The 13,752-nt window shown below is 45.1% G+C and overlaps 1 protein-coding gene across 1 annotated transcript; it reads left to right on the top strand.

The window, feature by feature from the left end:
• The first annotated feature begins 5,368 nt into the window (after nt 1–5,368).
• Nucleotides 5,369–6,799, top strand: LOC114682452 (tripartite motif-containing protein 60-like). Its single transcript, XM_028856307.1, has one exon. It carries the CDS (start codon nt 5,369–5,371, stop codon nt 6,797–6,799), a length of 1,431 nt encoding a protein of 476 aa, XP_028712140.1.
• Nucleotides 6,800–13,752: the final 6,953 nt, after the last annotated feature.

The raw sequence follows: 13,752 nt of genomic DNA, 5'->3' as shown, positions 1-13,752 counted from the left end.
GTAGTAGTAGTAGTAAGTAGTAGTAGTAGTAGTAATTTGTTGTTATTTGAGATAAGACTTCAATTCTACCATCCACATAGTAGCCCCAAACTATCTGTCACTGCAGTCCCAGAGGCCCTTACATCTTCTTCTAGCTTCTGCAGGGACTTCATGCACACGGTGTACAGACATACACATAGGGAAACTACCTCATACACAAAAATAAAATTTAAAGTATTAAGAAAAGAAACACAGGATCATCTTTTGATCCGTGTTTCAGAGCCACGTATCCCTAGTTGGTAGGCTGAGGCAGGGAAATCTAAAGGGTAAGAGCCTGCCTGAGCTACAGAATTATTTCAACAAAACAAAAAAAAACAAAACAAAAAACTTGGTTATCCTGCTTGTGTGAGTCACGCGTGTGGGCAGGTACATACCATGATGCTTGCGGGGACCAGAAGACAACTATTTTCTTTTAGTGGGGGCGGGGGTTGTTCATGCAAATAAGGACCTCGTCATCAAAACAGGTGCTCCCCTTCATCCAGGACCATTTGGGCATGCGCGGGTCCTTTCCCCTCCCACTTCCAGATATCTAATCTCTCTGCAATTGACAGGTCTGTGCGTTCTGTCCTGAACTCTGCCTGGTTGTAAGGTTGCCCGTGTGCCTGGTACAGGTAAACTGGGGTGGATGGGACATAGAGAGTGTGGATGGGAGCTTAGCTAAGCGTGGAAACCGTAGGAGTACAGATTGTGTGCTGTGTGGTCCCTTTAGATATTCTGAAGCCTCTTTTAAGAAAAAAAGGAATCAAATCGAACATGGTGGTCCATGCCTTATATCCCACCCCTGGAGGCAGAGGCAATGTATCTCTGGAAGTTGGAGGCCAGCTAGGTCTACATAACAAGTTTCAGGCCAGCCAGGGATACATAGTGAGACTTGGTCTCAGAAGTAATTGTTAATTAATCAAAAAAAAAAAAAAAAAAAAAAAAACACGATTGCTTCTGGATCCTTGTGCAGGCCTACAGGTCAGATCCCAACTCCTTGGGAGCATGAGGCAGGAGGATCCAAAGTTTAAGGCCTGCTTGAATTACACATAATGAATTCAAGGCTAGCCTGCACAACTTTAAAAACAAAACAAAACCACATTATTATTGTATCTGTGAGATGGGGGGGGGCGGTGGTCAAAAGACATCTTTGTGGAGTTTCTCCTAAGAGCTTTCTGGTGGGTCTTGGGGATTGAATTCAGGTGGTCCTGTTCATCATCTGCCTGAAAACACCTTTACTCACTCAGCCATCTCGTTGCCCAGCCTGTCCAATTTAATACACCCTTTCTAGCTGGTTGGTTGGTTTTCTGTTGTTGTTGTTGTTTTTTTTAATTAAATTTTAAAATTTATTTTGCATACCTGAGCCACAGTTTCCCCACACCTCCTATAGTGGAAGGCCAGTTCAGTACCCTCTCCACTACTGCTAGGAGTCTTAGCTGGGGTCATCCTTGTGGATTCCTGGGAGTTTCCCTGGCATCAGGTTTCTCCCTAACCCCCAAATGGTCCCCTTTATCAAGATATCTCTCTTGTTGGTCTCCCCCTCTGTCCTGCCCCGTTTACCCAAGAGATCTCATCTATTTCTCCTTCCCAGGGCGATCCATGCATCCCTCTTAGGGTCCTCCTTGTTACCTACTTTCTCTGGGGCTGTGGATTGTAGCCTGGTTATCCTTTGCTTTACATCTAATATGCACTTATGAGTGAGTATATAATGTGTTTGTCTTTCTTAGTCTGGGTTACCTCACCCAGGATGATTTTTTTCCATCCATTTGCCTGCAAATTTCATAATGTCATTTTTTTTTTTTGTTTTGTTTTTTGTTTTTTTTACTGCTGAGTAGTACTCCATTGTGTATATGTACCACATTTTCTTTATCCATTCTTCAGTTGAGGAACATCTAGATTGTTTCCAGGTTCTGGCTATTATGAATAACACTGCTAAGAATATACTTGAACAAGTGTCCTTGTGGTATGATTGAGCATCCTTTGGCTATATGTCTAAGAGTGGTATAGCTGGGTCTTGAGGGAGATTGATTCCCAATTTTCTGAGAAACCACCATACTGATTTCCAAAGTGCTGTATAAGTTTGCACTCCACCATCAGTGGAGGAGTGTTCCCCTTGCTCCACATCCTTTCCAACTTAAGCTGTTATCAGTGTTTTTTATCTTAGCTATTCTGACATGTGTAAGATGGTATCTCAGAGTCATTTTGATTTACATTTCCCTGATAGCTAAGGATGTTGAGCAATTCCTTAAATTTCTTTTGGCCAATTGAGATTTTTCTGTGGTGAATTCTCTGTTTAGACTGTAGCCCATTTTTAATAATATATGTGGTCAGGTGTTATTCTGATGGGTCTCCCTTTATATGTTACTTGGCCTTTTTCCTTTGCAGTTCTTAATATTTTTTTCTTTATTCTGTATGTTTAGTATTTTCTTTTTATGTGGCAAGGGACTTTTTTTTTTTTTTTTGTTGTTCAGTCTATTTGGTGTTTTGTAAGCTTTTTGTACCTTCATAGGCCTGTCTTTCTTTAGGTTGGGCAAGTTTTCTTCTATGATTTTGTTGAATATATTTTTTGTGCTTTTGAGCTAGAACTCTCCTATTCCTGCTATCCTCAGGTTTGGTCTTTTCATGGTGTCCCAGATTTCCTGGGTGTTTTGTGTTAAGGATTTGTTGGATTTAACATTTTCTTTGACTGATAAAGCTATTCCCCCGATTGTATCTTCAGTGCCTGAGATTCTCTCTTCCATCTCTTGTATTCTGTTGTGTTCATTTGCCCATAGTTTCCATGTCTAGAATTCTCTTGGTTTGTGGTTTTTTTTTTTTTATTGCCACTATTTCAGTTTTCAAGTTTTGAAAGTCCTTCACCTGTTTGTTTTTTTTTCTTGGCTTTCTTTAAGGGATTTATTGGTTTCTTCCAAATTTCTCTTTGATTTTTCCTTGATTTCTTTAAGGGAAATTTTCATTTCCTCTTTAAGGGCCTCTATCATCTTTGTAAAGTTTTTTTTAAGGTCGTATTCTTCTGCTTCATCTGCATTGGGATGTTCTGGTCTTGCTTTTGTAGGACCATTGGTTCTGTTGGTGCCATATTGCCCTTTATGTTGTTGAATATATTCTTACACTGTCATTTACCCATCTGGGTTTGGGATAATTATAGGTACAGGTGTTGATGTCTTGTTGGTTGGGTCTTTTGTTTCTTTATTGTCTGTTCCCTTTACTGTCTTTTGTCCTGAATGGCCAAGGATTCTGGTGATTGGCCTGTTGTCGGGTTGAGTAGGGGTCGTCTCAGCTAGGGGTTGTGGGGGTTTGAGTGGCCAGATCCAGCGTATCATCCTGTTCTTATGGCTGGTCTGGGCTTTACTTGTGCCTATGGGGTCTGTTCTTCCAACTGGTGCAGATTTTGCCTGTGCCTGTTCTTCCAACTAGTGTGTGGGATGCTTGTGTCTGTAGGGTCTGCTGATGTTGGAAAGGGCTGCTCACAGGGAGGATGCTGGGGTAGCTGGGATTGGGCAGCGGAGTGGTCTGTTCTTCCAGACGGTGTAAGTGGTACTTGTGCCTATAGGGGCTGCTGTTCTTCCAGCTGTTGTAGGTGGGACCTGTGCCTCTAGAGGTTGCTGATGGTACCAGTGCTGGCTGGTTAGGTGGAGGATGATGGCCTCGGTGGGCCTGGGTGGTGGAGTGGGTGGTTGGTCTTGTTTTTGAGACCATATCACACTTAGTATCCTGGCTGGCCTGGAACTCAGGGGAATCTGCCTGTCTCTGTATCTAGAGTGTTGGGCATGAAAGGAAGCTGTTAGAAATGTTGGACTGTATAGACAAGAATTTACGGCATGAACTGGACATTCTGGTTGTTTTGTTTGTTGGCTTTGTTTTGTTTTTTAGGTTTCTCAAGACAGGGTTTCTCTGTGTAGCCTTGGCTGTCTGGGAAGTTGATCAGTAGACCAGACTGGCCTTGAACTCAGAGATCTGCATGCCTCTGCCTCCTGAGTGCTGGGATTAAAGGCGTGTGCCACCGCCACCCCGACTCAATATAATTTTGAAGGCTGCACAGAAATGTGAGTACCTAAAATGACAGTGAGCCCAGTATTTCAGTATCATCAATGCCAGATAGTATCGCAACCTGTCTGTCTTTCTGTCTATTTTTGAGGCAAGGTGTCATGTATCGCAAGCTGACCCCAAATTCCCTATGTAGTCTAGAATGACCATGAACTGTGGACTGTGGTTGGTTGGTTGGCGATGTAGTGAGTTGTATTTTGCTTTACTTTGAGACAAGTTCTCTCAGTTTAGCACGGCTGGCCTTTGATTTACCATCCCTTAGCTTCCACTCCAAGTGCTGCAATTACAGGTGTTTACGCAGTATATGCTGTACTTGGGATCAAATCCAGCCTGCAGAGTGAGCACTCAATCTTCTAAGCTTCAACCTAAGCCTTGAGGTTTGGCTTTTTTTTTAAATATAGATTTTTTTTTTTTATGTTAAGGGGGGGAAAGATGTGTTCAGGAAGAAAGCAAAGCCACCAAGAGCATGGGTGTGGGTTTCTCCAAAACAGTCACACACACACACACACACACACACACACACACACACACACACACACATAATGTTTACATGCTGGTCCATGCATAATGTGTGTGGTGCTCAGTGTGCATTTGGAGGTCAGAGGACAACTTTAAGGAGTTGGTTCCCTCCTATCTTTATTTAAGTAGTGTTTTTGGTGTGTGTGTGTGTGTGTGTGTGTGTGTGTGTGTGTGTGTGTGTGTGTGTGTACGTACGTGTACCCAAGTGCATACCATAGCCCACACGTGGTAGCGGGGCAACAGTTTACAGATTCGTTCCTTCTTTCCATCATGGGGATCTGGGGATAGACCTCAGGCCATCATGGTTGGCCTCAGGTACCTTGACCCATTTACCCATCTTGCTGTCTCTCCTCTTCCCATCTGGGCATGCTTTGTTGGCCTCACAACCATCTAAAACTCTAGCTCCAGGGAGATCCAATGCCACTGGCCTCCCTGGGCACCTGCACTAATGTTTACATGCACATAATTGAAAATTATAAAAAACAAAACCATGTTTTTCCTCATCCACAGGAGTATGAGGTTCATCACCCCTGTGAGTGCTTTCGAACGCTCACGCCTTAGCCTGTGAGACAGCGACAGGCTTTGAATTCCTCTCAACTTCTGAACTGCCTTAAGGCACTTTGGTTAAATGTCCCTGACGACCATCACCCTACCAGGCCAGTGAAAACCTGCAGCTGGTCATTCTGCAAAGATTTGGGAGGACACCCACAGCTCACAGTGTCTTGAGTTCCTGGGAGGCAAGCCCTGCTAAGAGACCTTCTCCACTGACTTCGCTTACAGGCCAATGGCTTTCTCCACAGCCCTTGTAGACTTGCAGGACAAGTGTGCCTGTTTCCTTTGCTTCGATCTCTTTAAAAACGCAGTGACCATTCCCTGTGGGCACAACTTCTGCCTGTCCTGCATCTGTTTGTTCTGGAAAGGTCCAAATGACACCTTCCCCTGCCCTGTCTGCCAGATTAGCCTTCCACAGAGAAGATTCTACAAGAACCCCCAGATCCAGAACTTGGTCGATATCATTAAAGATCTGCAGAGGACCCAGAGGAAACATAGGAAGCAGGAAAAATGCACCGTGTGTCAGAAGCACAATCAGCCTCTGGCCCTGTTCTGTGCGCAGGATCTGGAAGTCTTATGTATCCAGTGTAGCTTCTCCGAAGAACACGAGACACATCACACCTGCCCTGTGAAGAGAGCTGCCTCTCAACACAGGAGAATTCTAGAAGGCCACATTGAGCCTTTGCAATGCAAAGTGAAAGAGGCCGAAAAAGTACTGGCTCATCAGCACAGAAGAGCTCTTGAACTAAGGAAGAAGTTTAGGAATAAAAACAAAGAGATAAGTGTCGAATTTGAGCAAGTCAAACTGTTCCTGCAGAATGAGCACGAGGCGCTTGTAAACAAGATACATATTGAGGAGCTGGTGGCTTTGTCAGAACTGAAGAAATATGTTGGGGCTCTGTCAGACCACATTTCCACATTAGAAGATCTGTTGAGGAAAGCAGAGGCCGAGGATGTTCAGTCAGATGTCACACTCCTGACTTGTGTTCCGAGAACCTACCACAGCTTAAAACACCTGAGGCGCCCCGAACCCTGGTCATTCAGGGCAAAGCAATATGGTCTCAGTCTCCCTCCGCAGTATTCTGGCCTGGACAGAATCATCAAGCAATTTCAAATAGATGTGACTTTTGATCTTGACACAGCACACCCTCAGCTTGTTATTTCTAAGGATGGGAAATCTGTGTCTTATGGAGAAGCAAGACAAGGAGAACATGTTCGTGTTAGCCCTCGGAGATTTCGCCTCTGGCCCGCTCTCCTGGGGTGTCAAGGATTTCATTCGGGTCGTTGTTACTGGGAGGTAAAAGTGGGAAACAAGCCCATGTGGACACTGGGGGTGTGTCAAGACTGCCTTCCTGGGGACTGGAGCAATCAGCCCTCGGTCGCTGAGGGCTTCTGGGCAATTGGAAGACACAGTGAGAGCGACTATGTCACGTATGGGCCTGAAAGAACAGAGCTTCTGCCTGTGGTGCCGCCCAGCGTGATCGGCATCTTTTTGGATTATGAATTGGGTGAGCTCTCCTTCTATAATATGAACGACAGGTCTCTTCTCTACACTTTCAGTAATTCTTTTACCAGCACCGTTTGGCCTTATTTCTGTACAGAAACCGATTCTGAACCTCTTAAAATCTCGGGCATAGTACAGACGAAGGGTCTTAGTTCTTAAGTTAACTTAGCCAGTGTATTTAAGCTCGTAAGTAAACAAAATGAACAAAAACACATCTTCTAAATTTAGCCACTGAAAACCAGACTGCATTGTTCTCTGTTGTTTTCAGTAACTCTAAGAGACATGGTGGTTGCCACAAGTATGACACACACCTGCCCATCAAAGCGTGTGGGAGATTGAAGTAGCCACAGGAAGACAGACAACAGGAAGCCAGGACCAGCCTAGGACCTGTCAGCTTCCTGGAAGTTGTAGAATGAGTTAGTTGTCGTCCTTTTTAATTTTTTTTTTCTAAGATCAGGCTGTCTGAAGTAGATGGCTACACCTCCCTTTTTACTTTTTGGTATGTGCATATGATGTGTGTGTGTGTGTGTGTGTGTTCTTGTGTGGGAGGATGGGCAAGGATGTGCTGCCGTGCATATGCAGAGTGGAAAGGACCACCTTCTTCCTTGTTTGAGGTGTGTGTGTGTGTGGGGGGGGTCTCTTGTTTGGTGAGTTTCTGGGAATCCTGTCTGCCTCCTGTCTCCCGGGATTACAGATTCACATTACTGGTTGACTCTATGTCAGCTCTGGGGATCAGAGTGAGCACTGTTCTCACTGGGTCATCTCCCTAGCCTTCTGTTTCATTTTGTCTGTTTTGGAGACAGTTTCATATAGCATCTAACTCACTAATGGTTGACGATGACCTTGACCTCCTGATTTTCCTGCCTTTGACTCTTAATCTCTGGGAGAAGAGGCATGTGCACACGAGAGCTGTTTTTATTTTACATTTATTTGTGCATTGGGGCTTGCAGAACGTCACAGCACACTCGGGGCGGTCAGAGAATTCACTTCCAGGGGGGTTGGGTCTCTCCTCCCCAAAACAGTTCTAGATAGCAAACTCAGGTCTTCAGACTTGATGGCAGGTGCCTTTGCCCTCTGAACCACCTTACCAGCCTTTTATTTTTGAGACAGGCTCTCCCTCTGTAACTAGTTTGGCCAACTTGAAGCATTTTCCTCAGCGTCCTAAGTGCTGGAATGCCATCTAACCTAACAAAACTTTGACCTCGTGTTTTCTACCCCCGTACTGAGGATTGGACCCAGGGCACCAGGTAGCCAAGCACTCTACCCCTGAGCTACATCCTAGCTCCTGTTGGTTGTTTTAACCCATCTTCTCTGTCACTCATGCTCACACAGGGCGTGCACTCTGCTCGCATCTTAACTTACAGTGATTATTTCAGTGAGTAAAACCTCCGTCCCCGTAGGCCGGTCCATTTCATCCTCCGTTTGTCTCCCAGATGAGGCAGCAGCATCTCTCACTTGCGTCACTGTTTTCTTGCCCTAACTGGTTCCCCTATATTCTGTTCTCTGACGTATGTTTTTACTATGGGTGGTGGGGGGAGAGGAGGGGGATGTGTGCTTATATGTGTGTGCGTGCATGTAGAAGCCAGAGGACAACCTCGGCTGTCATCCCCAGTGATTCTGTTCACCTCTGAGGCACTTACTGGTCTGCAGCTGCTTGCATAGTTAGACTAGAGTGGCTAGCCAACGAGTCCCAGGTACCCTGTCTCTCCCTTCCCAGCTTTGGGATGACAGATGTGGACTACAATACCTGTCATTTTTATGTGTCTTCTGGAGATTGAACTCTGCTCCTTGTGCTTTCGAAGCCAGCTCTTTAACAACTGAGCCGTCTCTTAAGCTTCGGTTAGCCTGTGGTGGTACAGGCCCATAATCCCAGTGCTTCAGACGCGGAGGCAAGAGGATTGTGGGTTACAGACCAATCTGGGCTATAGAGCAACACCCTATAAAATACAATACGTACAAAAAAATAAAAAGCCTATATTCCCAGCACTCAGAGAGTTGGAGGCAGGAGGATCCAAAGTTGGAGACCGTCCTCAGACACATAGCCAGTTCCAAGTCATCCTGGGCTACGTGAGACCCAGTCTCCAAAAAAAAGAGATAGAAAACCCACTTGTAATTGTTTGGATAAATATTTCGATCCTGCAGTTGGAGAGTGAAGTATGTCAGAAAGTGCTGGTAATTCTGGTACCGGATGAACTTCGGTGGTGACCTCAGACTCAGGTCTTCCGTGATAAATTAGCTGTGGTCAAATGAATTCTTCATGTCTCAATACATATGTAAGACTTTGATGGGGGGAAATGTTTATTAAAGAGACAAACATGCCAGCATCTGGGAAGCAGAGGCAAGTAGATTTCTGAGTTAGAGGCCAGCTTGGTCTACATAGGAAGCTAAATAAAAGTACAATTTTAAAAAAGGGCAAATATGTCAGGCTCTTGTTTTCTGTCCATATTTACCTGATAGGTAAATATTAAGAAATGTATTTGTGCTGGGCAATGGTGGTACACACCTTAAATCCCAGCACTCAGGAGGCAGAGGCAGGTGGATCTCTGTGAGTTCGAGGCCAGCCTGCTGGTCTACAAAGCAAATTCCAGAACAGCCAAGGCTACACAGAGAAACGTGGTCTCAAAAAAACAAAACAAAACAAAACAAAAATTGTGGCAAGCGTATGGGTTGGACATGCTGCCACCACATCTAAATCCAGCACTTAGACAGAAGCAGGGGGATTGCTGCAAGTTCCAGCACAGCCTGGGATACACAGAAGATGCTGTCTGAAAACAAGAAGTTTATATGGACACCTCTCATTTCAGGGGCTCGAAACCAAACTTGGCATGTCTTATGTTATCTGACTTCCTTGAGAAGTCTGTGTCCCTTCTGAGTGCCTTTTAACACTATGTGTGTGTGTCCATGTGTATGAATGTGTGTTTGGGTGTGTGTGCCTCTGTGTGTGCGCCTCTGTGTGTGCGCCTGTGTGTGTATCGAGCCTAGTAGACGTGTGTGGCAGATCCTCTGGAGCTGTAATTACAGGCGAGTATGAGCCACCAGAGGAAGGTGCTGGGAACCAAACTGGAGTCCTCCTGGAAGAGCAGTGAGCATTCTTAACCACCAAACCGTCTTTCGGGTCCCTTAAAATATCTTAATTAAACCTTAACTCCTCTTCTTAAAAAAAAAAAAAAAAAAAAAAAAAAAAAAAAAAAAAAAAAAAACTACACAGGTGAAAGCTTACAAGACTATAGGGTTGTAAGTCTGTCCAATTTTCTGAATTATTCAGAAAAGTGTAACTTCATTTCTTCTATATTGTAAGCAAGCTTTCCCTAATAGTTTGGATCCTCCCCCAGCCCTTCCAATGTTTTGGGCTTCCTTATGCTGATTTTAAAATGTCCCTCCCCACTATTTGGCTGCTTACCATCCATGAATCTGATCTCCACGATAGCTTCAGTGGTGTGGCTTCTCCTTTCTTGCCTCTATTTGTCTCCTCCAGGTAGCCATCCATGATTTACACCTCACCTGTTCCCCAAGCTTTTCTTTTAAGCTCTAATGTTCTTGTGACTCAAAAAGATAAAGCAAATGCACGCACGCACATGAACACTTTTTTTTTTTTCTTAGATCAGGTCTTACTAGAGTTACAAGTGTAGCAAGTTTGAATTTGCTCTGTAGGCCAGGCTGGCCTTGAGCATGTGATGACCCTCCTGCCTCTGACTCCCATTTGCTGAGATTACATGAATCATCATGCATGGCTTGTTCCAGTCCAACCTCCACCCAGACTTGTGTCTGGAGCATTGTTTCATGCAGGGTCTCATATAAATGCGTGTGGTATGAGTGCACACACATTCCATGTTGTGCATGTACAGATCATAGAAGACAACCTTTGGCCTCCGAAGGTATCCGCACCACTCCTGTACCTACTCACGCACATACACATAAATAAAATGTAAAAAAAACGTTAAAGCACATAATGTATTTTGTGTTCACAAATTGAGCTATACAAAACACCCCAGCATGCAATACTGTGAAAGTGGCCTTTAAGCATGATGTGGCCATTGCTGTGTGAAAATCAAAGCAATCAGGGTTACCTCCAGGAGACCATAAGACACAGCCCACGAATGTTCTCTCTTGGTGGGGGCGGGGACTCACGTGGTCACGTGAAAACCTCAGGGCGACTCTGTAAACCCAAGAGGCCCTGCTGCTCTCCGGTGTCTACCAGTGATTAACTGTTGCTGGAATGATGACTTATTCTTTTGTTTTGTTTTGGTTTTTTTCAAGACAGGGTTTCTCTGTGTAGCTTTGCGCCTTTCCTGGAACTCACTCTGTAGACCAGGCTGGCCTCGAACACACAGAGATCCGCCTAGCTCTGCCTCCCAAGTGCTGGGATTAAAGGTGTGCGCCGCCGCCGCCGCCGCCGCCGCGCCGCCGCCGCCGCCGCCCACCACCACCACCGCCCAGCTTTTTTTTTTTTTTTTTGGTTGACTTATTCTTTTTGGTGGTGTATTTGCTCATGGGTTGCATGTGCTCTGCCTATAACTCCCATCCGACTAATTGGTTTTCTAAGCAAGACTTGGGTAAGATGAATTCTTTGTCTGGGTTGAAGATGTATCAGTTCACTTCCCATCGGGAAAAGTTAACACACCCACCATCTGGGACAGAAGACAAAACATTAACGTTCCCTCTCACCACCTCCTAGTCATTCACCACAGACAGGTCTGCCTGTTGTTGATATTTTTAAGGGAACTAGGACCCATGGACGTAGATCAGAAGCAGAACGAAAGGCCAGGTAGGGCAGTGCACGCATCCTGCCCTGGCACTCGGGAGGAAGATCGCTCAGAGTTCCAGGTCAGCCTGGGTGACTGTTTCAAACAGACAAAAAAAAAGTGACATGGATCAGTAAATAAAGTTCTGTACTAACTCCAGTGACCTGTATCATGACCCAGGAAGTGTAAGTAAAGTGATTCCCTAGCTAAGGCAGGCCTCACCGCTGCTAACGTAACCCCCACGAGTGTCTGTCCTAGAAGTTACACAGTAGATCACCAAAACCCACAGTTGACATATAGCTGGTTGGTCAGCATAAGAGGTGTGGCTTTATAATGAACATCCCTAGTGGGGCTCTTCTGGGTCTGCGTTCTTGGTGGGATCTAACTTTTTCCTGTTAGTATCCAAGTGAATTAAATTATAGGTATCCAGCTGATGTGTGAAGGAATTCTAAGGTATCAGGTGTTTGAAATACATGTAGATAAACTGTGGTTCGGTGCTGGGGATGTGGATCTTTTGGTAGCGTGCTCGTCTAGCATTCAGGAGACACTGGGTTCAGTCTCTAGCGATCCATCAGACAGATGTGATGGTGCATGCCCATAATCTCAGCAATAGACAGATGGAGCAGGAGGACTGGAAGGAAGGTCAAGGTCATCCTGAAGTACATAAACTCTAGGTCTGCCCGGAAGACATGAGACCCATCTGTCCCCTTCCCCCTACAACCCCAAAAAGAGGAGAGAGAGAGAGGGGCCACTTTTTCTCTAAAGTCAGTCCCATCATCCGTCATCCCAACACGGGCTCAGCTCTCACCGTTGAGTCTGGGCTACCAGCTGTGCAGACATTTCTACCGGTACATCCACAGCCAGGCCAGCCACAGTGACTCATCGCTGTGACCTTTAGTACTCCAAAGGCTGAGGCAGCAGGATTTTGATTACTAGGCTAGCACAGGCTACACAGCAAGAAAGTTAAAAAATAAGTAAAAGACGAGAGAGAAATTTGTGCATTTTCAGCCTTGTGTCTCCGAATTGATCTGTTAGCTAAAGACAGTGAGACCACATTGTGCTTCTTTCTATAAAATTATTTGTTTAAAAATTAAGCAAAATGAATTTAAATTTACAGAACATTTCAAGATAGGCAGAGCTCCTGTTTATCGTTCAGATAGATTCCATGGTCTAGCTAATGTTTGCCCATGAACATTTGCGGCATACTCTTAAACACATGCTGATCTAAGTTATCATGAGTTCAAAGCCAGCCTCATGGAGGCAGTTCTTTCCTTCACCTTGATGTGGGTTCCGGGATCAGACGCCTCCATCAGGCTTTGCTGGTGAGCGTCTTTATTCACTGAATCATCGACCCCACCCTTGTTTCATTTCAGAAACAAGCTGCCTCTCTCTCACCTTGAACTAAGGATCTTCCTGTCTCCCGAGCAGCTGGAATTACAAGTGCGCTTCACGGCAGTGATTTCTGTGATAAGATGTTTTAAAAGGAAATGAGGAAGTTTAGAGAGGAATGAGCTGGAACTAACCAGAGTCGGTGACATAGGGGTGGGGGTGGGGAGAATCACTCAACATTGACTGATGTAAGAGGCAGGCGACCAGTCATTTCTGTTAGCTACGCGTTATGGAGGTTAGTATTCTGGGCTTCCACGAAGAACCGAGAAGCCACTTCCAGACTGTGAGATCTAGAAAGAGTGATCTAGAGGAGTTCCCAAGGAATTGAGTGCAGGACCTCCCCCCAGTACTCAGATCTGTGGATACCCGAGGCCCTTGGGTAAAATGACATGGTGAAAGAGGCGTGAAGCCAGCGTTTCTATCCCAGCAAGTGGGAGGAGCCGGAGCTCGAAGTCAGGTCGGCTACACAAAGGAAGGATTTGCGTAGATTGTCTAACAACCTTCTAAGACATTTCAACATGACTTCTAATAACAAACGCAATGTAAATGACAGGAAAGCCAGAGCCGGCCTGCCAGTAAAGCACATGCGAGGAGCCTGTGACTTTACACGCCTCCACATGCTTTCCTTGCTTCTGTTTTTGTAGTTCTGAGGTTGGTCGCCACACTGGCCTGGGCCTCTCAGCCTGCTGAGCACTGGGATTCTACAGCATAAATGTCAAGCCTAGCTTCCTCCGAATGTTTTACATCTGGGGTGGGTTAGATCTGTGAACTCAGAACCCATGGGTCCAGGGGGTTGGGGAGAAACATCCACAGAGGTATCAAAGGAATAAAGGAGGGATTCTTGGTGGTAAGTTTTCTTAAGAGGTACCGGGGGCTTGTGGTCAGATGTTAAGTATTTAGAATAAACTGAATTCTTCCCAATGTGTTGAGGTTTATTTATTTCTTGATTGTTTATTGATTTTTTTTTTTTTAAAACACAGT

The sequence above is a fragment of the Peromyscus leucopus genome, chromosome 17 (assembly GCF_004664715.2).
Source record: "Peromyscus leucopus breed LL Stock chromosome 17, UCI_PerLeu_2.1, whole genome shotgun sequence".
NCBI classification, from domain to species: Eukaryota; Metazoa; Chordata; class Mammalia; order Rodentia; family Cricetidae; genus Peromyscus; species Peromyscus leucopus.
The sequence above is the reverse complement of the archived record's forward strand: the minus strand, read 5'-3'. Positions and strand labels throughout refer to the sequence as shown.

What these genes read in the sequence shown, in the direction of transcription:
- LOC114682452 (XM_028856307.1), top strand. Translation starts at nt 5,369, where the DNA reads ATGGCTTTCTCCACAGCCCTTGTAGACTTGCAGGACAAGTGTGCCTGT.